Source organism: Mustela nigripes, chromosome 13, assembly GCF_022355385.1.
Source record: "Mustela nigripes isolate SB6536 chromosome 13, MUSNIG.SB6536, whole genome shotgun sequence".
NCBI classification, from domain to species: domain Eukaryota; kingdom Metazoa; phylum Chordata; class Mammalia; order Carnivora; family Mustelidae; genus Mustela; species Mustela nigripes.
In genome coordinates, this window is record NC_081569.1 from 47,385,802 (window position 1) to 47,413,513 (window position 27,712).

Here is a 27,712-nt window from a genome sequence, read left to right on the forward strand (position 1 = left end):
TTATTCCATTTTATTGCTGGGCAGTATTTGATTATATAGATGTAACACTAGTCATTCATCTGTTATAGACATTTGGGTTGTTTCCAGTCTTGGATTGTTGAAAACAGACCTGCTATGAAAATTGAGACCCAAACCTTTGTGTGTTTATATGCTTATATTTTTCTTGGGTAAAATGCTAAGGAATGAAATAAATGGGTACTATGATAGATGTAGGTTCAACTTTTTATGCAGCTGCCAAGCTATTTTTGAAAGTGTTCCCACCAGCAGTGTATAAGCTTCCCAGTTACTCTTTGTCTGTCAATACTTGGTGTTGTCGTTTTTAAAATTTTAGACATTAGGGGCGCCTGGGTGGCTCAGTGGATTAAAGCCTCTGCCTTTGGCTCAGGTCACGATCCCGGAGTCCTGGGATTGAACCCTGCATCAATCGGTCTCTCTGCTCATTAGGGAGCCTGCTTCCCCCTCTCTCTCTGCCTACCTCTCTTGCCTACTTGTGATCTCTCTCTCCCTCTGTCAAATAAATAAATAAAATCTTTAAAAAAAAATTTAGACGTTGTACAAGGTGTATATCTTATTGTGGTTTTAATTTGCATTTCCCAGGCTAAAGATGTTGAGCATCATTTCATGTGCCTATTGGCCTTTTGTATATATTCTTCAGAAAGGTAGCTGTTCAAATTCTTTGCCCATTTTAAAAATTGGGTTTTCTTTTTGTTGAGTTGTAGGAATTCTTCATATATTTGAGATCTTAAACCCTATCCATCTAGGGTCTGATGCTGGCAGTCTATGTTTGCTAATATTTTTTGCTATTCTTTGTGTTGTCTTTCACTCTTTTTATGTCCTTTGATGTACATTTTTAATTTTAATGAAGTTTAATTTACCTTTTTTTTTTTTTGCCTGTACTTTTAACATCCTATTTAAAGAAACCATTGCGGGACGCCTGGGTGGCTCAGTTGGTTGGGCAGCTGCCTTCGGCTCAGGTCATGATCCCAACGTCCTGGGATCGAGTCCCACATCGGGCTCCTTGCTGAGCAGGGAGCCTGCTTCTCCCTCTGCCTCTGCCTGCCTTCTGTCTGCCTGTGCTCGCTCCCTCCCCCCCCCCTCTCTCTGATAAATAAATAAAATCTTAAAAAAAAAATAAAAAAATAAAGAAACCATTGCAAAATCCAAGGTCATGAATATTGTTTCCTTCTAAAATGTTTACTTTTTAGCTCTTAAATTTAGTCTTGGATCCACTTGGAGTTAATTTTTATCTATGATGTTGTAAGGTAGAGCTCTAACAGCATTCTTTTGCCTGTGGATAACCAATTTTCCTACCATCTTTGGAAGAGACTCTTCTTTTTCTTTCCCCATTTAATATTCTTAGCATGCTTGTCAAAAATCAGGTGACCATCGATGTGAGTGTTTGTTTCTGGGCTCTCAGTTGTATTTAATTACTCTGTGTCTTTCCTTGCAAATTTTTGTGGAGAACTGGTTGTTTTGAGTATCTTAGTATGCTAACTCTGGAAATTACATTCTCACTCTCTTTAGTGATTGCTTTTGTTACTTGTCGAGGGATGCAGCTGTCTATTTTGTATAGTGATTTTTCTATACTGTTCCCCCCACCCACTGCAAAGTCTGTATTCCTTGTTGTGTATGGTTTGTGAATTGTCTGTTCCATTGTGTCTTCAGTCAGCCTTTGATCTGACAGAGATTTTTCCAGATGTCTGGATGTAAAAAACCCAAAGTTTGTATATCTCTTTAAATCTTCTGCTAGATGCTGGCAGGGAAGCTGCCGAAGCTAGAGCAGGTCTTGAAACAAAGGGCAACTTGCTGCTCTGTTCCCTTAGGGAACTGCCAGACCACACAAAATGTACAACCCCAAATTTTTGGAAGATCTGGTTCTTAACTGTCCATATTAGCCCTACCAGCCTCTCTAGGAACACAGCCCACATTTCCCACAGCCACAGTGGGGCTCAGAAATGGTGTGGATAGTTGCTGGATCACTGACATTGCTTTTTAAACAAATTTTAGCAGTCTTGTCTGTCAAACAAACTCCCATGGGCTTTTCAGAGTTCACTAATTCTGATAGACTTTGCCCCAGCTCAGTGGCTATTTTGAGGAAGGACCAATCTTGGAACTTCCTCTGTGATGTTATTTATGACCTATTTCAAATTAATGTTTGCATATGGTGTACTATGTGATTTGAAGCTCTTATTTTTCCTTCCACATACATGGACATCCAGTTGTTCCAGCATCATTCATCGAAAAGAGTATTAATTTTCAACTAAATTGCCTTTGTACCTTTGTCAGAAATTAGTTCTCATGTATATGTGGGTATATTTTAAGACTGTTCTGCTGCATAGGTTATTTTTATACTCTCTTGACACCATTATCATACTGTCTTAATTACTGTACTTTTGTAATATCTTAAAATCAGCTAGTGTTAGCCCTTCAGTTTTGTCTTCTTTTTTGAAGTGGTTTGGTGTTTCCAGGTCCTTTGCATTTCCAAGTGAGTTTTAGAAGCACCTTGTCAATTACTGTCCCCTCCTTTTCAAAACACCTAGCTAGGATTTTAATTGGATTACATTGAATCTACTGATCGGTTTGGAAACAACTGATACCTTTTGATCCATGAACACTGTATATCTCTTCATTTATTTGAGTTCTTAATTTCTCTAAGTAGTGTTTGGCATTTTTAAAGGTCTTATACCTCCTGTGATATTTGTTCCTAAGTATTTCATTCTGAGGGGATGCTATTGTAAATGTGTTTTTAAAATGTCAATTCCTACTTGTTTGCTCCTAGTATATACAATACAACAAATTTTTGTATATCATCTTTACCCACTGAATTCACTTATTCACTTATTCTAAATAGCTTTTTATAGATTTTCTACATAAGTCATCATACTGTCTGTGATGGGCAGTTTCACTTATTTTCCAGTTTTGTTACCTGGGCAAGAATCTCTGGTACATTGTTGAACAGAAATGATGAGAGTGGTTATCGTTACCTTGTTTCTGATTTTTTGGGAATAGTACTTAGTCTTTCACTTTTAAGTATAATGTTGGCTATAAGTTTCCCATAAGAATTCTTTCTTGCATTGAGGAAGTTTATATCTCTGCCAGCTTTGCCAAGAGTTTGTTTTTTAATCCAGAATGGATGTTGAATTTTTGTCAGAGGCATTTTCTACATCTACTAAAATGACATTATGGCTTTTTTTTTTTTTTTTTTAAAGTTAATCTGGTGACTTGAATGTTGGATATTGGTTCCTGCATTCCTGGGAGAAATCTTACTTTGTTATAATGTACTATACTTTTAAATATATGGTTAGATTTGATTTGCTAAAGTTATACTAAGAATTTTTGTGTTAATGCTTTTATGAAGTAATGGTCAATAATTTTTTTATAATATCTTTGTCTTGTACTGGAGTAATACTGACCTCATAGAATGAGTTGAGATATATTCTCTTCTTTTTAATTTTTTGGAGGGAGACTTTGTTTAGAACTTGCAATACTTCTTTTTTAAATGTTTGATAGAATTATTCAGTTTTTTGAAGCAATTTGTGTAGAACTGTTTTTTTCTTTTTTCTTCAGTATTTGGTAGATTTCCCTGAGAAGACATATATGGGCCTAGACTTTTCTTTGAGGAAAAATATTTAACCACAAATTTAGTTTCTTTACTAGTTATAGGACTATTCATGTTATCTGTTTCTTCTTGAGTGCACTCTGTTTGTTTCTGTTTTTCAAGAAATTTGTCCGGTTTTTCTGAGTTGTCAGAATTTTTGGTATAAAAGTGTAATAGTTCCTTGTATGTTTTTAATACATGTAGGATCAGTAGTGATGTTGCCTTTTACTCCTGATATTGGTCATTTGTGTCCTCTCTTTCTTTTTAATTTGGCTAGAGGCATATCAGTTTTATTGATCTTTATAATGAAACCACCTTTGGTGTTACTGATTTCTCTTTCTCTCTCTTTGGTGGCAGAATGTTTTATTATATGAGCATTCTCCTTATTTATTGGTATTTGGCATAAGAATAATCTTAATGGGGGGGTGCCTGGATGGCTCAGTGGGTTAAAGCCTCTACCTTCAGCTCAGGTCATGATCTCAGGGTCCTGGGATCAAGCCCTGCATCTGGCTCTCTGCTCAGCTTCCCCCGCTCTTTCTCTGCCTGCCTGTCTGCCTACTTGTGATCTCTCTGTCAAATAAATAAATAAGACCTTTAAAACAGAATAATCTTAATGGGAACTGTGTAACTATGTGATGAAAATGACAAAACCTTAAAGATATGAATAAATGGAGGCTCCTGGGTGGCTCACTTGTTAAGCTTCTGCCTTTGGTTCTGGTCATGATCCCAGGGTCCTGAGATCGAGCCCTGCATCAGGCTACCTGCTCAGTGGGAATCCTGCTTCTCCCTCTGCCACTCCCCATGCTTGTGTTCCCTCTCTTGCTGTGTCTCTCTCTGTCAAATAATAAAATCTTTAAAAAAAAGGGGGGGGGGATATGAGTAAATGGACAGAGGGTACTACTCCAGTATGGCAAGATTAAAGATATAAAGAGGTCAGCTGTCAAAATAATCTGAAGGTTTATTATAATTCTACTCAAAATACCATTAGGTTTTAAAAAATCGTAGCAAAACTATTCAGAAGTTCATATAGGTGAATAAATATTTTAAGTTGATGTTAAAGTTCTTAAAAAAGAATGGGTGGAGAGAAACCCAATTATAAGATATTAAAGCATAATGAATCTGTAACAGTTAAGAACTAGAGTGCCAGCACCAGGATAAGAAAGACCAATGGGAAGATAGCCCAGAAATGGAATATGTTGGATATAAGGATTTAATATATGAGAGAGGAAACACACATCCATAGGGAAGGGAAGGATTATTTAACATACGGTGCTAGTATAATGGTAAGCAATTTGGAGTAACAGCAATTTAGATTTGTTAAAATATCACATACTAAAATAAGTTCCAGATGGATTAATAATTACATAGAAACAACAAGTCAAAAACTTGAATTATATATTGATTGAACCTAAGAAGGGAACAATTAGAATTTGTAAAGGAGGGGCGCTGGGTGGCTCAGTGGGTTAAAACCTCTGCCTTCGGCTCAGGTCATGATCCCAGGGTCCTGGGATCAAGCCTGGCATCGGGCTCTCTGCTCAGCAGGGAGCCTGCTTCCTCCTCTCTCTCTGCCTGCTTCCCTGCCTACTTGTGATCTCTGTCTGTCAAATAAATAAATAAAATCTTAAAAAAAAAAAAAAAGAATTTGTAAAGGACATAGTTGACAGATGAGATTACATTAAAGTTTAACTTGTCCAAAAATGTAGCCAAATGAAAAAAATATAGTAGACTGGGGGAAATATTTGCAGCAAATTTCCAAGGGTTAATGTTCTTATATGTGAAATCACTATGCAAATATAAAAATGGGTGCAGGACAAGATTGGACAATTAACTAAATAGGAAACCAAACAAAAATAAACAGGGAAAAACTCTTCAACGCAAATTAAACTACTAAGGAGTTAACCGTGATCCACCCATTAAATTAGCACAACTCCCATGCAGGCCAGAGTAGGGTGCAATTAGTAGATGCATAAATTACTGGTGGTATTATATATAATGTTATAATCATTTGAAAATCACTTCCGCAGTGTGTCAAGATTCATATAAGTCTTCATACTTTTTGACCCAGAAATGCCACATCTGGGAATTGATCCAAAGAAAGTAATAACTACCCCCTTTCAAAAAACAAACATGAGCCCAAAGATGTTCACAGAGTTGTTTCAAATAATGTAAAATTAGAAACAACCTAAATAGCTAATCAGGGGAGTAATTAAGATTTTCATTATATCCCATAGACAGAATACAATCCCATAATTAAAATATGGTAATAGAGATTATAATTAAAAAATGTAATAAGGGTGATGTTTTTAAAAGTGAACTTTCAAATTGTTCATACAATTTGATATAAAAATGACTAAAAGGAAATACTGTTAAATGGTAAATAGTTATGATAAAGGGATAATGGGTCATTCTTTTCCTGTTTTCTGTGATCCAGTATAATGCTAAACTGCATGAAGAGATGTGTACCACCCAGATTAGGGGAGCTAATGAACCTGTATTATGAGAAGAATATGGGCTTTGGAGATGTTTAGATATGAGTTCCAATTCTGCTTCTACTTAACCTAGTCTGAGGCCTTGGCAGCTACTTAAACACTTTGAATATCAATTTCTAAGTCTGAAAAAGGAGCAGATACCTTTTTTTTTCATAGTTGTATAGGTTAACAGTAGTAGTAGTAGATTAACAGTAGTATAGTTGTTGGTAAAAATATTCTTTTAGTCCCATCACATCTGGAATAATATATCAGTTTATAAACAACCATAAATCTCAGTGGCAAACAAGGTTCACGTCTGGCTTATGTTATTTATTAGGTACAGATTGGTTGTGGCTGTGCTTTATGTTCTTTCCACTCTAGAATCAGGGTGGACTGGAACTAAAGGTGGTGAAACGAAAGGAGAACTCATGAAGGCCTGCCTAGAAGTGGTATACTTCCATTCATATTTCACTGGCCAAGGCTAATGTCAGTGGCACTGGAATAATCTTATTTAGAATAAGCATATATACTATGACAGAGTGTGTCCAATTCTTGCTGTTGCTTTCAGGTTGTGACAGCCCGAAGTATGCCTGAGAGTTAGGATGGTGAGTAATTCTGCACTGTCCCCTGAAATACAGTGAGAAGGGTTGAGAAAGAAGGGCTCATTAATGCTGTCTAAAATACTTGAAGAATGGCTGTCCCTGGATGTGGTGTATGACACTGATGGGTAGAAATTACTGCATTATGTATTTTGACTCAGTATAAGGGCATAAGGAGGAAAGCAGATAGAAAAGGAAATTGTTGGTTGTTTTAAATATCTTACCTCATTTATATTCTTCAGAATAACTATGAAGTTGTGTGTGTGTGTGCTTATGTGTAAATAAATATTGGAGGAGGAAACATCACAGAGTGGATAAGTACCTATGGTCATATGGCAAGTAAATGGCAAAGCCATTTTGGAATCTAGGTTACATGACCTCATCTCTTTCCACTAAATTTTGCTACTCTCTGTAGGGTTGCATGCTTTCTTATAATTTAACTGTTAATAGCAGCCATCTTCTGCCTGACAAGGTAATGGCCACTTTCCTCCCACCTCTTAGTGGGTTCAGACAAAGTTTGAGGAAAGGTTGAAGGGAAGGTTGAACTCTAGATTGGTGGTCTGCAAACTTACGTGATCAAATGCACTTCTCAGTAAAATAAGTTAGCGCAAGTGTGTGTGTGTTTGTGTGTGTGAGAGAGAGAGAGAGAGGGAGAGAGAGAGAGGGAGAGATATCTATTAAGCTATTATACTAATATTCTATATGTTATAAAGAAAAAAAGGTTAAAAAGTTAAGATTTTACATAAAATTTTAGATATTTTTATAAACTAGATCAGAGATTTCATGTACAATCTTAACTTTTGAAACTTAAATTTACAGGTAGGTAGGTCCTTGTTCTTGTATCCCAGTGCATTATCTGGTATATCTTCTGAGATGCATACCCCTAACATTAGAAGTCACTGTTGTGGATGATACGCTGGACTCCTTTTTTAGTATGAGGATTCTGTGATTCTTTTTGGCCTGAGTTTTTCTGAAGGGGGTAATAATAGCTTAATTGCCCTTAGAAAAGTTTTTAAGATAGTCTGTTACTGAGACAAAACTCTAAGTTTGTCACTGGCATTCATTCATTCATTCAAATTAAGCCTGAAAACCACATAGATGAAAGGTGCCTTTCCAGATAAATTGTAATAACTTCATGAGCATTACAGTCTAAAAGAGTTTGTAAGTAGGGGTTATTACGAAGTAATAAACCTCATTTCTGTGTGTGGCACAAGCAACTGTCTCTTTATTTTAGTCATGTCTTTTTTATCTAAATCTGCATGTGTGTGTCTAAAACTTACTGTACTCACACATTCTAAAATGAATCTGAAGTTTTGCCTAAAGAGAAATATGAATTTTTATACTTGGGAAATTATTTTAGCACTGCATTAGAGTGGAGCCAGAAATCCAAATTAGACCAAGCCTACTGGATTAAAACCTTCATAGAGAGATATCCTTTAAGAAGGAAAGGAGTTACTTGCATTGTTTGAATGAGGAAGCTGCTTTTCTGCATTCTTCTAGTCCTTGGTTATCAGCCATTTGCCAGGTTGGTACCTCACAATTAAGATAACTTTCTGGTTAGTAACTCTTTCTTGGGGATAGATTCTTTAAGAAAAAGCCTTCCCAGTTCACAGAAAGCAGAAATGCAAATCTGGCCTTTAAAAGATGCTTCTATATTGAGATGAAATTGTAGATCAGCAGTGATCTTTTCCATTTTTTTTCTCATCCTGATACATTTTGTAGATTTTTTAGTATGACATACTGCAATTTGGTGGTAATTGTAGGGGAAGTGTTGCTTACAAGTCAGTTCAAATCCCGTTTAAACAAGAGGTGGCCAAATTCAGCTACTTTTTTCTGCATGGCTTTAAGTAGCCCACAGGCCAGGATTTCCTTGATAGTAACTTTTAGTGATCCTTTTGTTCTAGAAAATTACCCTGAAAAGTATAGTTTAAATAGTTTGGTATTTTTAAATTGTCATATTCTTTAATTCATTCAGCAATCATTCATTGCTTCTTTGTGCTAAGCACCGAGGAGACATTAACGCTGATTTTTAAAGTATGTATGCAACTGGTATAAGCCAATAGAATTATTTTTGCTCACAGCAGCATGCTACAGGAATCCCTGCTCATACACAGACCTGCCCTTTTTGCCTGCTCTCTTGTTCTCTCTCCCTGCTCCCCTTCCCCTCGCTCCCTTCTTCTCTTCATTCCCTTCCTTCCCCTCTTTTTGTAGCTCTTACCTTCTTTGAGGTAGTGACCACAGGCAAATTCTGAAGTCAGATCATCTAAGTTTAGGAGAAACTAGCTATGGTATTTACTGTATAACACTTGCATGATACAGTTAGGTAGGAGCTGGTAAAATTCATATTTTGCCTTAAAGACCAAATGTTACCTCACCTGTGCAGATCTCCAGATGTGTATATTTGTTACTTAGCTCAGAAATCACGTGTCTTTAAATGGGTTTATAATTTTCTATTTTAGATAAAATTAATACAAGCATGTTTTTATGCACGTGTGCTCTTCTATATGCACACATTTATATGATTAGATAATTTTCAATTAGTATTTCTTTGATTAAGTATTTTCTGAATTTAAATCCTGATGGCTTTTGGAATTAGCCATTTTGGTGCCTATTTCTGTTACATTACAACTGGCACATTTCTTACTTTTCAGTGCTTTAATTGCCTTGTTATCTAACTCTAGAATACATTCCAGTTAATTAAAGTCATGTGAATAATTGGGCTTGTTTTTCTTTTTTTTTCTGGCTGCTGTGTTCTCTATTGATGAATTTGAAGGTAATTAAAAGTATAATTCTTTTCTTCTTTAGCATCAGACAACAGTCAGCGCTTTCGAGAAACCTGTTTTGCATTTGCATTGACACCACAACAAGTGCAGCAGATCAGTAGTTCCATGTAAGTTTTCTTCAAGTGTATCTTGCAGTTTGGCCTTTGAAACCAATAATATCTATAATAAGTGATTTTTAAAAACAGTGTATTGGGTGAGTCATGCAAATAATTAGTATTGAAAATGCTATTACAGTGTTAATCTGAAGAACAGTTATATCTCTGATAATGTGAAGAACTTTTGGAGTAACAGTATCTTTGAATTAGCTTTCAAGTACATATTTTAAAAATAATTACAGTTCTTACCCTGTCTTTTCTAGGGATATTTCTGGGACCAAATGTGACTTCACAGTGCAGGTCCAGTTAAGGTATGGTATTGCTTACAGTATATATCCAGTGTTTAAAAGTTAATATTGCTTAAAGATCTTAAAAATTATGTAATTTTCAATAAGTATATTGAAAGTACTAGCTTTAGATGTTTGGGTGAGGATAGACCTCATATTTTTATCCAGTTTAGATTTTAATGTAGCAAGTCATGTACCATATATCTAACCTCCATTTTGGTTGCCATTAGTTGGTTGGGAAGCTCCAGCTAGAGATATCTTTAAAAGATATGATGGTGTGAACTCTTTAGAACTACTCTGTTTATGAAAGTGCAAAGAAAGGCCTTATCCGTATTGATGACAAACTACTCAAATGAGGAACTATTACTTATGTTAAGTGTACAGTGTCTTATAGACTAACAAAACCAAAAACAGTCTAATTTGCTTTGTCCTATATTTTAAATCATTAATTTAAAAACACTCTTCTAGATTTCATGAGGCATCTCTTGATAGTTTTGCAAAGACGAATGGAAAATTTTCCAGCATGGATTCACCGTTTCCCCTTACTCAGTTTCTTTCCTTAGCTCATTTTTTCTAAGGATATCTGAGAACTCTTTTTTGTTAATGTGTCTCTCTGTCTTATATAAACCATTTTATGCTACTCTTTTTACTCTTGGACTATATCCCTGCTCCGCAGTAGTCTTGTTGCAGTAGGAATAGAAGAGGAAGTTATAAGACCATTGTTTTCCTCCATAAGATAGAGTAGGAAGGATAAGTCAAACAGATAGCCACAGTCTCTGTAATTGGATCTGAAGTTGTATGTACAAATGATAATACATTAGGAGGTCAGAAAAGGGAGTAAAGCACCTGCTCATTGCTTCAGGGAATGATGTGAAAAACTCTGATCTTAAAAATAGAATGATGAAAACAGTGAGAAAGCAGTGGAGTGGTTGAAGTCTTGATCTTACTATTCTTCGAAATTTCTATTTATTTATTTATTTTTAAAGATTTATTTATTTATTTGAGAGAGACAGAGAGAGCATGAGCAGGTGGGAGAAACAGAAGGCGTGGGAGAAGCAGACTCCCGCTGAGCAGGGAGCCTGATGCAGGGCTTCATTCTAGGACCCTGAGATCATGACTTGAGCTGAAGGCAAACTCTTAACCAGCTGAGCCATCCAGGCGCCCCTGAAGTCTTGATTTTAGAGGGCACTGACAAAAATGTTCCTGTATAAAATGTATATTATCCTCTGTCAGGGGCAGAACATGATAATGACTGAATAAATTAAAGGATTAAAAAGTATGATGCCTTCATAATAATATATTTTTGTAATTTTGCTTACTTCTGCATCCTCAGTTTTATTTTGTTCATACTGATATGTGACATTATCGTTTGGAGACATTGTTTTTCAAACTGTTGCTTGGAGCCACCCTTAGGGGTCTTGCCAGGTCTTCCCATTCCCTACCCACCCTCATTCCCTACCCACTCCCCCCAACCAGAGTAGTACTGCTTTGATCTATTTTGCATGTTTGACTTCTGGGTTAGTTTTCACTTGAAGAAAGAGTTCCAAGACTAAAATAGAGTTTGAAAACCATAGTCTAGAACAAAAGATCTAGTTCTTGTCCTCAAAATTTTATATTAATATACATGCATTCTGTAACGCAGCAACAGGTATGGTTCAGATTCGAAAGGAATGTTTTTAAGCTGTAGATCAGCTCTCTGTTTCAGAGGTTCTGAGACTTCTGAATATTGGTGGTTAAAAATGGTTTAGCCATTTTCAATTCAAATTCATTTCCAGAACTTGATGAAAAAAGAGCCATTATGTTATATTTTGTAATTATTAGATGGTTGTGAATGTATACTTATTATCCTAATTATAAATTGTATCTAAAGCATGACAATAATTTGGTCAGGATTAGGGTCAGTGTTTTCTCTATTGGGTTCCAAGTCTGTTCTCATTTATGTACCTGTTTTCTTTTCCCACCACCATGAACTCCTTTACAGCAACTTTCTGTTATTCTTCCTCTTTTCCCTTTGGTTTGTTAAAGTGGCTTAGATTTTCACCTTTTACTTAAATGAATAGGAGTCAGCTTGTCTTATAAATAATTCTTTTTCTGTAGCTTTAGGCAGCCAGAGTCCATGTTTTAAATTTATCATTGCATTGGACTAATTTATTAAAGAACTCTGTGGCATCCTTGTACTGTTGCAGTATAAAGGATTGTCCTGTGGTAGATTTTGCTGGGGTTAGAGATGATCCTGGGAGCTTTGACATCTTTATATTTTCATCTATTTACTGTGTATATTTCAAGAAAACCTTTGTAGATCAGTAATTCTTAACTCTTTTATGGGTCTCTTACCCTTTGAGAATCTGATGGAAGCTACAGATTGTTTCCCCATACAGATGAATGTATATATGTACACAGAAAATTGTCCAATTTGTGGATCCTTTCATACCCAGATTCTGTAGCTGGCAGGTCAAGACCCTACACCATAGATGCTGAGAGAAGATGTTTGTGTGTAATGAATATTTCACAGAATTCCAGTAGGGTTCTTCTTTACATAAAGATGCTGTGAATATTCTATAAAGGTGGAATGAGCCAGGATACCTGGATGGCTTAGGTTGGTTAAGCATCTGCCTTCAGCTCAGGTCATGATCTCGGGGTCCTGGAACAGGTTCCTCATGGGTCTACTTGCTCAGCAGGAGAGCCTGCTTCTCCCTCTGCCTGGCATTCCCCCTGATTCTTTTATCTCTCTCTTTCTCCCTCTTTCATAAATAAATAAGATCTTAAAAAAGTGGGTTGAGCCTTAGCTGTATACCGGGAATGAGGAGGTTATTAATATGTCTTAAATAGCACATTAATGATTTATTTCTTTATCTATGTAAGCATGAGCAGAGTGAGAATTTACAAATTATGTAGCCATCCATAGTCTTCCTGAAAGATTATGCATTTAATTTAGAAACCAATGGTTTTATGAGTTTCTAAAATAGTGTTTTAAATGTATGTGGATATAATACAAATAATGTTATTTTTCCAGACCTTCAGTTCTCAGGGAATAATGGAGTACCTTGGCTTAGTGGATAGAATTTGGTTTGGGGGATGGACTTAACAGCATTTCAGTATATTCTGCTAAGAACCAAAAAAATGACTTTTATAAGCAGATAAGTTTGGGAGCTACTGTGTATTACATCTCCCTCTTAGAAAGTTACAGTGCATGTTACCCTAGCTCTGGGATGTTCTATATTAAGGTAATTGAATTTTTTGAATCAGAATGTCTTAAATTTATTCCACCGCAGAGCCTTTTTTTTCTTCCCTAAAACCTGCTTAAGCAAATGATTGGCAATATTACGAAGACAACTGTAGGTTGATAGTCATGATTATTGAAACTTTCTGTTGATAGAATTATTTATTTCAATTTGTTTAAATATGCTTATTCATCATGTGGAATATCTAGCTCTAGTAGTTTTTGTTGTTGTTAAGATTAGCAACCTTTTATTGATTGATTGATTAATTGATTAGCAACCTTCTAGATTAGCTATTGAATAAAAATATTGAGTTCATCCTTAATAAAGGAAGTTAAACTTGTTCTTTATTGTTTAGGTTTTGTTTATCAGAAACCAGTTGTCCACAAGAAGATCACTTCCCACCCAATCTTTGTGTGAAAGTGAATACAAAACCTTGCAGCCTTCCGGTAAGTTCTAAAAGCTGTGTTTTAAATGCATTGCCAACATAGTTATCAAATAATGACAGCTGTTGTCAATCATAGTTTTTCATTAAGAAAACATCTTCATTTTGAACGTATATTCAGGGAACTGTGTAAAACACTTGTAACAGCTATGTATAATTAATAGCTGTAACGTTTGCTATGGAGACAAAGTCTAAGACTTAGAGCTGAGTGTGGTAGTTCTAGTTTTATACTGGATTTTGAGAGATAAGAAAAACCTCAGAGGTACTCATGTGAATCCAGAAGCCTGTGGTAGAATAGGGGAAGAATGCTGTGTCTTAGAGAATCAGAGTGCAGACTGTTATTGGTCACCTTTAAAATGTTCCTTATATACTTGCCCAAGAAGCTCTTTATGAATTCATCCTGATTCTTAAGTTGAAGAGATTTGTAACTTTTATTTGCCAGTATTATTCGCAGGCTTACTATAATGAGACTGTAGGGGTGTTCAGAGAAATAATCCTGTAAATGTTGGCTTCTCTAATTTTTAATGAAAATATTCATATTCTAGTATATAGTTTGTGGGTGTTTTTTGTTTGTTTTAGTAATGGAAGTTGAAATGATTATGGAAATAATAAGTGGAAATAAATGATATTTCATCCTTAGGGTTATCTTCCACCTACAAAAAATGGTGTGGAACCAAAGCGACCCAGCCGACCAATCAATATCACCTCACTTGTCCGATTGTCCACAACAGTACCAAACACCATTGTTGTTTCTTGGACTGCAGAAATTGGAAGAGTAAGTAAATTTTATTTCTCCTAGATGTTAGTATCATAAGGAAGGGCTAATCTCCATGGCTACCTGAGCTTATATGTAAATGATATTGTAAAACAAGTTGCAAAAGGATTTATTTCTGTCTCACAATAAATTTTCAACATGTTCCCATTTTTTAAAATGGGATCATGTGGTATTCATTGTTTTATAACCTGATCCTTTCACTCAGCAGTTTATCATGAACATCTTTTTATGGTATTACGTGTTCATCTGCATGATTTCTAACGGCTGGGTCATATTCCGGTATGAATATGCCATAGTTTAGTCTGTTCCCTGTTGTTGAGCAGTTCGCTGATTTATTGATTGATTGATTCATTGCTATTTCAAAGACCATCCTAATAGCTATAGCTTTGCATACATACATCATAATTTCCTTAAATTCCCAGAAGTGAAATTCCTGAGTCAAAGGGCATGCAGAATTTAAAGAAATGTACACATTTATTCTCTGACTTTCAGTGTTTGTGTGCCCGTTGACCCATACCCTCTCAATACTTTCATCTTCTTTAAAATCTTTACCAAGTTTGGTAGGTAAGTAAAGGCACCATGTTGCTTTGATTAGTGCTTCTTTTATTACTGAGATTGTGAGCATATTTTGTCTATTGTGATTTATGTTTTAGAAGTATATCCATAATTTATTTCTTTATTGCTGTTTTTTATATTCTTATTTATGAATTCTTTTTATATTATGATTTAACCTCTTTCACAGATTGCAAATATTTGTTTCCAGTTGTTTGCCTTTTACTTTTATTTATGTAGTTATTCAGTATTTAGAGGACTTAAATTTTTATAGAGCCAGTTTTAACTGTTTTTTTTTTTTTTGGTAGTCTTTCCTTCTCAGTCCCAGTCAACCTTACGTCTGTCTGCCCTTCCCAAGCTTACATAAATATTTGTTTATATTTTCTTTTAGACTTTTGAGGTTTTCTTATTTTGCCTTTAAATAATCCATCGCAAATTCTGTGTGGTATGAAATGAAAATTTACTTTCGGTTTTTCAGTAGCCAATTGGTCTGATACCATTAACTAAATAAATGCTGATTGAGAAGCTCCCATTACTATATATTTGATTTTTATTTATCCTGTGTGCATTTCTGAATTTTTTTATATTGTTTTTAAATCTTGCATTCTTTTTCTGGGACAATTTCAGAGTGTTATTGATTATTTCAGTTTTATCATGTGAGCTCATGTCTGTTCATTAATTCATTTGAATTTCATTGAATGCTTACTGTATGCCATGCACTGTACCGAAAACTGACAGTACCATAGCAAGAAAAGCAAGTCCTTATTCTTTCAGAGCCTGAGATCTGGGGCCAGGTGGTCACACACAAAAAGGTGAACATACTTACTGGAAGGGCTGTGAAGGATAGGTGTGCGGTGATTTAGAATATTTTAAAAGCTACTTTGAATTAGGGAGAGGTCAGGTAGGGCTTCCCTGAGGAAGTAGTGACTGAGCCAAGAGTTAAGAGGAGGATAGAAGGAAGCAGTTTCAGTGGAAGGTTCAGAGGACACAACCTGCACAAAAGCCCAGTGGCAGGGGTGAGCCTGGTTCTTTACAGGAAACTGAGAGGGAGCCACAGGACTTAGAGCAGAAAGTGGAGAAGAGCCGTGTACAGAATGAAGCCGCAGAGTAAGAAAGGTCCAAGCCATGTGGGCCCTGTGAGGTGCTGCTGCTAATGTTAAGGATAGTCTCTCTCTCTCTCTTTTTTTTTTTTTTTTAAAGATTTATTTATTTGACAGAGAGAAATCACAAGTAGACAGAGAGGCAGCCAGAGAGAGAGAGAGAGAGGGAAGCAGGCTCCCTGCTGAGCAGAGAGCCCGATGCGGGACTCGATCCCAGGACACTGAGATCATGACCTGAGCCGAAGGCAGCGGCTTAATCCACTGAGCCACCCAGGCGCCCCTCTCTCTCTCTTTTTTAAAGATTATTTATTTATTTGAGAAAGCTCATGCTAGGGAGAGAGCACACATATGTGCCCACATGTGTGTGCCCAACCCAGCGGGGAGACGGAGAGGGAGAAGCAGACTTCCGAGGATCAGGGAGCCCGATGTGGGGCTGGATCCCAGGACCCTGGGATCATAACTGGAGCTGGAGGCAGGTGCTTAACTGACTGAGCCCCCCAGGCACCCCAAAGATAATCTCTTTTTAAGTGAGAATTTTACAGTAGTATATTTCTTTTTACAAAACATCGTTCTTCAGAGTGGTAAGCAGTTTGAATGGAGGCCAGAATCATGCAGCATGGTTACCTCTTAGGAGCAAGCTTTTGCTAAAGTATTAGTGGAAGAGAGTGAGTATTAGCCTAGAGCAGTGGCAGTGGGGCTGGAGAGAAGTCGTGGGTTGGTAGGACTGAGTGAGAAATCACAACTAGGGGCCGAGAGAACCCAGAGATGTCAAGGATGATTCTTGGGTTTCTGGCTAGAATGAGAAGGTAAATGATAATATTATCGAGATAGAAGAAACACTAAAAAAGGATTGAGTGTGGGCGTGTTTTTTGTCTTTGTTTTGGAGGAAGGCGTGTTGGAAAACTAGGTGGAGAAAATCATGAGTTCAGTTTTGACTTTGAGTTTGAGATGCCTGAGAGACACTCAGAAAAAATGTGAGCTGAGGGTGAGGGAGGCCGTGAGGAGAGCAGAAGAGTAATTACAGAGAGGGAGCTGCATTTCCCTGCATTGCTCCCCAGATCTTTCTGGGAATTGGAACAAAATTGTTTTAAATTAGTATATTAAATTAAGGAGGATTAATTTATTTACAGTATTTAATATTTCCATTCCAGGAGCTATATGTTTCTCCACTTATTCAGAGCCCCTTTTATGTTCCTCTGTCATTTAATAGTTTTTTTCCTTATAAATCTGCCATGTTTTTTATTAATTCCTGTGTTGATTACTGTTATAATTGCTGTTTTAAGTAATCTTTTTTCTATTATATTTTCTATTATATTTTGAAAAGATGAATCATTATACAAATAATGATAATCTTAGTACTTACGTCATAATTTGTTTTTGTTCTGTTATGCTGGCTAGAACCTGTTGTGCTGGCTAGAACCTTCAGAACAATGTTAAATAATGGGAGTGTTAGTGGACATGCCCAACTTGTTTCTTTTGAAAATGAGAATACCACTAGTACAAGTATTGATGTAATTAATTTTTGACAGAATTTAATTACATCAACAGTATATGCCTCTATTGCTCTTTTACTGGATATCTTTGTGAGACATGGATTTTGAATTTTATCAGAATCCTTTTTGACATCTATCAAGATTATATTTTTTCCTTTGCCTAATTAATATGTTATGATTAGGTTTTTGAAATCTTTTTACATGTTTTACTTCTAGTGTATCTTGGGGTTTGCCTTTTTGTCTCCCTTATTGAAGAGGGTATTGAAAAATGTTTTTAGTTTTGTATTGTTTTTTTTTTTTTACTGTGTGTGAAACATATAGCCTACCAGGATGTTTACAGTGAACTATGGAAGAAGTCTCAAACTGTGGCAGAGGATGGAAATGTGTTGCTGACATACAGCATTAAAGGAGAGAGGAAAGCCTTTCAAATCTCAGAAGGAAGGCAGTATGTTCAGTGATTTGAAGGTGATCTACTAGGTTAGATATTTATATAGACCCCAGTCTACAAGTTGGAGACCTTCTTTTTGAAGTAAAGCATTGAAAGAAAATTGTTCTTTACCAAAGCTCAGGAGATAATTTATTAGATTGTTTTTGTCACTACTTTTAATTCAACTTGTAGGGATACTCTGTTAGTTTGTGGAGGATTTCTTATTGTTTGGGGGATTAACTTGCATTTTTAGTTCCACTGAGAAATGTTAAAAATATATCTGCAAAGGAAATAGAAGAGTTAGTGTGTTAGCTAAAGCTAAGGTGGTAATCATGTTACAGTATATAAGTCTGTCAAATGAATATGTTATACTCCATAAACATACACAATGTTATATGTCGATTATGTCTTTTTAAAACTGAGATCTAAAATAATAATAAAAATAATAAATTATATAAAAATAATGTGTGTGTGTGTGTGTGTGTGTGTGTGTGTTTTAAAAGAAGAGCCAGTATAGTGCTTGAAGGAAATAAGTGAACTATATTGTAACTTATTATCCTACCTCAGGGTAATCATTGCATTTAGCATCTATTAAACTTTCATTGTTTATAGAAGAGTTATTTAGATACTGGTGTAAAGGACACTTCTGAGAGATTATATCTTACTATGGAGAAGATGTCCTGTGAACTTGATAGACAGTTTTGAAGACTTTTGAGAAGGTATTTGACAAAAACATCAGTGTAATGTAATATTTATGAGTAGTTGGAATTAAGTAGTACTTTGAAGGGTTAGCAGAAACATATTATCTACTTAGAAGAGATAGCATGCCACTGTGAAGGTTGGTGTTTTTTTGCTGCTGAATCTCTTTCAGGTGATATAAAATTGAATTCCATATTGTCAGTAAAGTGGTATTTGTTAATACCTGACAGACATTCTTTTTGCTGCTGCTACTTCTTTTTTTAATTTGGTTACATGTTTCAACTAGAGTGAACATATCTTTTCACTGAACTTGTAGTTGTGGTTTCTACTTGATCTCTCCTTAAAAAATTATAAAAAGCCTGAGGGGAGTTTCTAGTATTGAAGATTCAAGCTGTCAGTACATAATTTCACAGTGTTAATTAGCATTTCTCCAGTTTCTGTCATATTTGAAACATTAATCAAATAAATAATAAAGGTGAATAAATTTTTCCCCCAAAGGAAGCCTTTTAGTTTTATTTTAGATTGGTGGCTTGTATGCTCTAAAATTTAGGCAATTTTACAGTTCCTTGTAAATTAGCTTTTCTGACACTTCATTTTTTTCTCCAGAAAATATGTAACATATGAACATGGATAGATTTCTGAACTCTAAATGAAAATTTGGCCTTGCAGAGGATACTGTAGAATATTTTCTCTTGTTGTTAAAAGAGGAGAATGTATTTTTGAAAAGTCTGGAATTTGGTTAGGAGGGTCAAAGCCAACAGGGTGTGTTGTAGCAAGAACTGTTGAGAACTTTGCTAGCCTTGGTCATGAAGTCCACTGTCCTGACAGCCCTGTTCTTTCCTCCTGGGTTTTGTGCCAGCTCTGTCACCAAGCAGATGCACAATTGATCATGAGCACATGATGTATCTTTTTGTTATTCCTTTTCATGAACCACTACTTAGAAAAATACTTATCCTGTCTCCTCTAGGCCTTCTGCGAGGTTTAAATTAAGTAGATTGTATATCTTAAGAGTGCTTCAGAAATTATATGTAGCTGTAATCTAAAAGGTGGCAGTAAGTATTTTTTCCTTTAAGTTCTTTCCAAATCTCTTGATCTTCCTCTTGATCCCAACACCAAATAGAAAGTGGCCCTTCTTACTGAGATCTCTCTCCTACCCTTAATAAGCCTCAGCCCTCTTTTCTTCCTCTTATCCAGTCATGTACCCATCACTCCACTTTGGCTTTATCAATGTTTTCTTTGTTCCCTTCTCCTGCTATCATCTCCTCTACCAATCCTCTGTTGGTAATGGATATTCATCTCTTCATTTGCCAAACCAGCAGCTTCTCTTTGAGAATCTTTAATATTCCCTGTTTTGTTTGTGTTTGTTTGTGAAAATGGCCCATGTAGGGTCTTTTTGAAACTAGTTAGAAGTAAAAAGAGAGATTCAATGGTATGGATTAGGAAGCCAATCTAATTTGTAATTTTTAAATAGCTACTATTTTAGATCTGTTACCTACTAAATATGGTTTATGGTGATTTTTTGACATCTTACTGGCCTTGGTTTATATTTTAGTTTTAACAGTGTTTTTTTATATAGGTGCTTCAAATTGATTAGCTTCAAGCATAGGTAGTCAGGTAATATAGAAGCATGACAGACCTGACTTTATTTCTTGAAAGTTGCAAAATTCTTTTACTTCTCTACACTTCCCTACACTTCCCTTTCCGTGTCCATAAAAGTAGGTTTATGACCACCTCAGCAGCTTTTTGGTTAGGACTAAATTCTTGTTCGTGAAAACACCTGATAGTGCCTGGCCACACACAGTAGGTGTTTTAACAAGTATTAGTTTTCTTTCCCTGTCATTGTGGGATTAAAATAGATGTACTATTTACTTATATATGTTGTTTTTCTGCATCTTTTTTTTTTCTCCAGAACTATTCCATGGCAGTGTATCTTGTAAAACAGTTGTCCTCAACAGTACTTCTTCAGAGGTTACGAGCAAAGGGAATAAGGAATCCGGATCATTCTAGAGCTTTAAGTACGTATAATAAACTTATTTCATTTATGCAGCTGAACTATTTTGGTAAAGGTTAGAGTAGTATATTTTCAATGAAAGAAATTTTTTTCACTGGACCTTGTCATAGGGGATACAAAACACTGAAAACTTGTTTTCTGAAATAAACAAATCAAAGCTTAGAGGTGGTTTGAATATCTTTGTTATGACCTATATTTTATAGTCTCTATTTTACTGACCTTAAAGGTAACTTCGGTAAGCCAAGAAATGAATATGGAAGAATATTTTATGAAAACATCACAAAATAAATGTTTATGGAATTCTAGGAGACAGGAAGGAAACCTTGGCATGTATTTCATGAGAATTACGTTATATTTAAGGTTTATCCAGGAAGAATGTACATGAGTATGTGATGACTGTATCCCTGCATTAATAAAGTAGGAAGATAGTGGGATGGTAAAAATAATAACAAAGCAGTTTCTGTTCATCAATTATGTAAGCCTTGGACAAGTCACTGTCTTCTGAGTTTCAGGTTCCTCATATGTAACAAGAGGTTGTTACTACGTGACTTCTAAAGTTCCTCCAAAGTCTGGGCTCATAGTTATGAATAACTAGATGGTTCATAGAGTTACATAGAATTTGAGATGCAGAAAGGTCTGCAGATTAACCATTCTGGCCTCAGTTCTTGGGGATGAAGGCCAGAGGTTAGCAGCCTTTCTCAGGAGGAGAACTAAGTTCTTCTGTTGTTCTCTTCTTTGTGAGAGATAGATTCTTTATGGATGGATTCATGGATGGGGCCGGACACAGGGAAACCAAACTTTTACAGGCAAGGATTAGATAGATCCTCTTTAAGGATTCTTGATGTGAGTTGATTAATGAAACCAACTCTCAAATTTGTAGTTAGGCACACTCTGATGAAAAGAACTAAAGTAGTAAGGCCAGCTTTCCTCTCACTTTCCTCTGTGGCATAGCTTTTATCTTATTATGCTAAACTGTTCTGTGCCAGAGTAAAAGACCCCACCACCTCTGACTAGCAGTACACCCTCAATAGGTCATTGAAGGACTTTTCTGCATTAAAAGAACCCTTTTTAAAATGCAAATAATCCTGAGTCAAGAGGAGTACACTTTTGGCTAATGGCTGTGTAGACATTCCTTAGAAGACTGGAGACCTAGAATGACAGCACTGGTTTGGGGTCTAGGGGAGAAGAAGCACCAGTGGGTAGGGACAAAGAAGAAAAGGGACAGACATCTGCTGTGAAGGAGAATGCAAGAGAAGGAATTTTTTTTCCACACTTGCTGCAGTCCGTCCCTGGTCATTCACTGGAGAATCTTTATATTTGCCATATAGCTATAGAATCTCATCTAATCAAAGAGTTATGGAATTATGTGAGCTTGTGTAGAAAAAGTAATACCAAGAAATAGGACAGATGAGAATGTTATATTTAATAATAATAATAGTAGTAGTAAGGCAAACCATTTTTCCTCAAGCTGTTCACTCTTCTTCATTTGTAGTTGTAGCACCATCTGGAGGGAGAGTAGGAAGGTGAGCCTAGTATTTTATTTTCTGGAAGGAACCACTGTTAGTCACTATTCAGCAGCAGAAACTTCATAGTTCAAAGGCCGTTTTTTTCATCTCTAATACAGTGTTGGAAGTGAAGAGTAGTAGCAGAGTGGGTGGGATTTTTGTGGCAGTTTATATCTTATCTTACTTATTGGCCTGGAGAACCAATAAAACATTAATTTGGATCCTACTAGTAAGACATTCATTGTAATTGATTTAAAAACAGATTGTATGCCTTTATACTATCTATAAAGAAATAACTTTCTGAGTAAAGTAATTGTGTAATTAAAAGATTGTATAAAACAACTTGACAGAAGAAAACGTTGACAGGTTTTTCCAGATATTTTTGAAAAATAAGTTTGCCTAAAAGTATATTTACTGTAAGTCCTTCTTAATCTTATTCGTAAATTTTGCTGGCGGAGTTGTATTCATCAAATCATGCACAATTATGTTCTTGAAAGAATAAACAGTAATATTGAGACTTTTCACAAAGACATCTGCTCTGATTCTTTGGATTTCGATTTTTATCTTGTGATTTCTGCCTTTTTGTAGAGTTTGTCCCCTCTATCGCAAAGGCAGGCCTTCACAAATTTTTGGTCATGTTCTTATCTCCTCTCCTTCTTTCTTGCAGCAGTCACCTTAAACTCTGGCCATAGTTTACTCAAACACTACTCCCCCTCTCTCAGGGTGCTACCCCTGCAAGAAAATTAGGGCTACAAGATGGGAATTCTCTCAGACGCCCATTTCTTCCTTAATCCTAGTGCCGCCATAACTGCTTTTCACCTTATCTACATTTGCACCTATCCTTACTTACTCTCTTCAGTCTCAGGAGGAAATGTCCCTTTTTCTGCTCAGAGTTAATCTTTTATTCATTCATTCTTCTCATTCAAGAAATTATATTAAGAGTCTACAGTGTTCCAGGCACAGGAGAATATAGCATTAAACAAGACACACACCATCTCTGCATCCCTTAGAAGTTCACAGTCTTGTGGGAAAGACAGAATTAAGTGATTGAATGAGTCACTAATGAATTACAGTTGTGACATGTGCCTTAAAGAAGAAAGACAGGGAATTCTGGAGGTAACAACAGAAGAACATAGTCCTCTCCGGTGCTGTGAAGTTTAAGACAAGATTAGAAGGGTGAGGAGGAGTTAAGCCCCAAGATGAGAGGGGAATATGCCAAGAGACAGGCCAGTGGAGCTAGAGAAGAGGGAACAAAGGAGAATGATGGCCAGAGAGATAGCCGTGGGGTGAGTTCACATAGGTAGATGGTAGATACAGTTCATAAAGGTAGATAATAGAAAACCCTGAAAAGATTTTTAAGCAAAGTGATATGATCAGATTTGGGCAATAAGAAGGTTGCTCTGCCAACTGAATTGAAGAGAGGCTGGCCTGATACAATGGGTCCAGTTAGGAACCTATTGTCCAGGGAAGAGGTGATGGTGTCTTGAACAGACGTAATGGTGATGGTCATAGAGGTTGATGGCTTGAGAACTGGTGAAGGGTAGCAGTGGTGGCGGATTACATGTGGGGAGTGAAGGAAAAGGAGAAGTCAAGGAGCAGTTACATGATAGTGCCATTTGCTGAAATGGAAAACAGTTTGGAAAAGATTGAGATACAGAGGAAAGATCAGAATGTATGTTCACACTAGTATTTGAGATGTCTGAGACATCCAGGTGGAGATGCTCAGAAGCAGTGTTTTAAGACCTCGCTCATTTACCTGCTCTGTCCCTCTATAAACTCTTTCTGTTAGCCTTCCCCATCAGGTCTTTTTCATCCTTTAAAAAATACAAAAACAAGCTATTCTCTACTCTAGATAGAGCTCTGTGCCCCTCCTGTTGTCCTCATCCTACTTTCTTCAAAGAGCGGTCTACACTTGCTATCTACCTCCTCACTGCAACCCATTGTGCTCTTTTAACTCCAATCTTTCCACTGATGTCACTGCTGACAATCTGATTGCCAAATTTAAACTTTCTTTCCAGTTTTCATCTTAGATATTTTTGCTTCATTTCCTACCAACCACTTTCTCCATGAAAGTCTCTTCTCTATTTCTTCTCAATTAGCTGCCTTCAGTGGATTCTCTTGAGGGAAGCATCTTAAATGTCTGTTTTCCTTGGGGTGTCGTCCCTGCTTCACTTTTCTGCATACTTTACCTAGAGATGATCACATCTAGTCTTACGGTTTAAATTAGCATGAACTCTCCCAAACACCTTCATCCCAGACTTTCCCCTGAACTTCAAATATAGATATGTATAGCTAGCTAACTGCCTTAACTGGAACATTCCACTAGTTCCTCAGATTCAATTATTTAAAACTAAACTCAACGAATCCCATCAAACTTCCACCCTAAATATTTCTCATCCATCTTCTCTCTCTACCATTGCTGCCCTCATTTAAGTGCTCATATTCTGCCTTTGTTTAAAAAACCTATTCTAAAATAATATATCCCTCTTCATTCTTGTCCCCTCTTCATATCTCTCTCCTGGTACCAACCTGAGTCATTAATGCAGATCTAATCTTACTATTTCCTTGCAATTCCATAGCTTCTTAACATCGGTGAAGTAGAAACACCCAACTTTGTTAGCATGACAGATGCAGCTTTCCCTGAAGCGGCACCTGCTTACTACTTCGCAGGGTCATCTGTATTTACCCTTCTTCCTATACTTAAATTCCATAAATAACTAAATTCTTTTATGTACTGCTCTGCTCGTGTTGCTGTCTGTGCCTCTGAACTTCCCTCTTCTTTGCCTGACTGCAGTTTTCCTTCCGGTTTCACTTTTTCCAGGAGGCATCTCAGCACCCCTAAAGTGGGGGAGTTAACTTTCAGCTAGCTCCCTGAACACATTTGCATTAGAGCACATTACAGATGATCCCATTGAGTGTCTTTACTCTCCACTAGACTCTGAGTTCCTCTGGGCAGGAATTTAATCTTATTTATCTTTGGAATTCCTAGTGCACAGTTCCTGGTGCATGGTAGATTTCTGTTAAGGTAGACTGATCAAAAGAGATGTAGAATAAAAATCTGGCATCTGTGCCTCTGTTTCCTTGCCTATAAAATGAAGTATTGGCCTTAATGTGGTCAGGTGTTTACAGCCTTAATATAAAATAATCTGATATTAAGGAATGATAGAAATTATTAGAAATATTAGGGGAAAAAAGTAAACAACAAGAAGTAGAGCTGTGATGATGGAAGTATCATCCCTTTGCACTGACCCGTGTGGTAGCTACCAGCATCATGTGGCTCTTGAGCTCTGAAATGTGGCCAGTACAACTGAGGAACTGAATTTTAAACTATATTTAATTTTAATTTTAATATAGCCACATGTGACTGACTAGTGGCTAACTCATAGGTCATGACAACAAAGGTTTTTTAAGAGTAAATGTGGCTTGCTATAACTTTATTATAGGACATATAATAAAATACTGTTACTACTGCCCTCATAGTGACACAGGAAAACTTTAATTCCCGGAAGACTTCCCACACATTGGTTGATGTTGCAGGGTAAATATTATGATTTGTCTTTATTTTTTACTCCCTTGCCCACACATCATAAGGATTTGCTTACTTTATTTTTCCTCACTTTCTTGTGATGAAATTTAACATGGTGACTCTCCCCCCTTTCTCTTCTTTTTTTGGGGGAGTTATGTTTCTTGAAGTTTAGTTTACAAAAGTAAAAATTCATCTTTTTAATTGTATAGTTTGATGAATTTTATAGATGCATGGAATCCTGAACCACTGCCACAATCAAAATACAGAACGTCCTTCATCCCAGAAAGTTCCCCTGTGGCCTCTGGCCATTCATCTCATCCCCTTATTCCCAGTTCCATAATCATTGATGTGATTTCTGTCTCTGTAGTTTGTCTTTTCTAAAATGTCTGAAGTTCTGAAGCATGTAGCGTTTTATGTTTGGCTCCTTTAACTTAGTAAATGCTTTTGAGGCTTGTCCGTGTAGCTTGTTCTTCTTTAGGACTGAGTAGTTTTCTATTTATCTGTACCATCATTTGTTTATCCATTTATCAATTAGTGGACAGTTAGGTTGTTTCCACTTTTGCATCATCACAAGCAAAGCTGCAAAAATATTTACATTTTGTGGATGGATATTCCAGTTTTGTAGACATATGTTTTTATTTCTCTTGGGTGAAGATTTAGGACTCAGATGGCTGGGTCACATGAAATGTGTATGGAAAACAGATTGGCAGTTTCTTAAAAAATGTATATGCCATTTGTGCATTCTTACCAACGACGTATGGGATTTCCAGTTTTTCTTCATCCTCAGTAGTGCTTGGTATTGTCAGGCTGCTTTGATTCTTGGCTGTTCTGGTCAGTGTTTAGTAGTATCTCATTATAGTTTTAATTTGCATTTTCCTAATTACTAATGATATCTTTACAGCTTCTTTGAGGCAGTGTCTGTCCGGATCTTTTCCCCAGGTCTTTTTATAGTTTGTACTTTTTGTATACTGTGAAGTCTTTGCCTAACCAAGGTCACAAACATTTTTCTAGAGGTGTTGCTTTTTTCGTTCTTAGATTTAGTTATGCAAATTATTTTTTAGTTATGCAAATTATTTTAAGTTAATTTGTGTATATGATGCAAGGTGAGGTTAGAGATTCATTTTCCTCATATACATACCCAGTTGTTCCAACATTTGCTGAAAAGACTACCTTTTTTGCCATTTAATTACCTTTCAAAAATCATTTGACCATAGATGTAGAATCTTATTTCTGTGATTTTCCATTGACCTATATATCTATTCTTAGGGCAGTGCAACAGTCTTGATTACTACAGCTTGATAGTAAATCTTGAAGTCAGGTAGATTCTTCCAACTTTGTTTCTCAGAATTGTTTTGACTAAATCAACAATTCTAAGTCAGATACATAAAAAGATGATACAGTATGTCAACTATACTTCAGTTAAAATAAGAGATAATCGATAGCAACCAAATAGAGTTTATTCCAAGAATATTAGGTTCATACATTATGACTGAAAATCAATCAGTATAATTCACCTCAGCAAACTAAAAAAAAAAAGAAGAAGAAGAAGAAGAAGAAGAAGAAAGAAAGAAACAAATCATACGATCATCTCAGCATCTCAATAGGTGTGGAAGACACATCTGGTTAAACTTCAGTATCCATTGTGATAAAACTCTTAGCAAAGTGAAGAGAAGGGAACTGTTTCAGCCTTGCCCTTGAGATCTTTTTATTTATACACACACACACACACACACACATTAAAGATTTTATTTACTTATTTGAGAGAGAGATCACAAGTAGGCAGAGAGGCAGGCAGAGAGAGGGGGGAAGCAGGTTCTCTGCTGAGCAGAGAGCCCAGGGCTAGATCCCAGGACCCTGAGACCATGCCCTGAGCCACCCAGGCCTCCCCGCCCTTGAGATCTTAGCCAGCACAATAAGGCAGGGGAAAAAAAGCATACAGATTAGAATGGGACGCCTGGGTGGCTCAGTTGGTTAGGCAGCTGCCTTCGGCTCAGGTCATGATCCCAGCGTCCGGGATCGAGTCCCACATCGGGCTCCTTGCTCCGCAGGGAGCCTGCTTCTCCCTCTGACTCTGCCTTCCACTCTGTCTGCCTGTGCTCGCTCTCGCTCGCTCTCTCTCTGACAAAGAAAT

The 27,712-nt window shown here is 36.5% G+C and overlaps 1 protein-coding gene across 1 annotated transcript in view; it reads left to right on the forward strand.

The window, feature by feature from the left end:
- Window positions 1–27,712, forward strand: part of PIAS1 (protein inhibitor of activated STAT 1) — a 124,262-nt gene that overhangs the window by 68,190 nt on the left and 28,360 nt on the right. Inside the window, exons 3-7 of the mRNA XM_059372352.1 lie at window positions 9,471–9,555; window positions 9,807–9,854; window positions 13,407–13,497; window positions 14,134–14,268; window positions 20,449–20,554. Of these exons, the coding sequence (XP_059228335.1) occupies window positions 9,471–9,555; window positions 9,807–9,854; window positions 13,407–13,497; window positions 14,134–14,268; window positions 20,449–20,554 (465 nt within the window). The remainder of the gene's footprint in view (window positions 1–9,470; window positions 9,556–9,806; window positions 9,855–13,406; window positions 13,498–14,133; window positions 14,269–20,448; window positions 20,555–27,712) is intronic.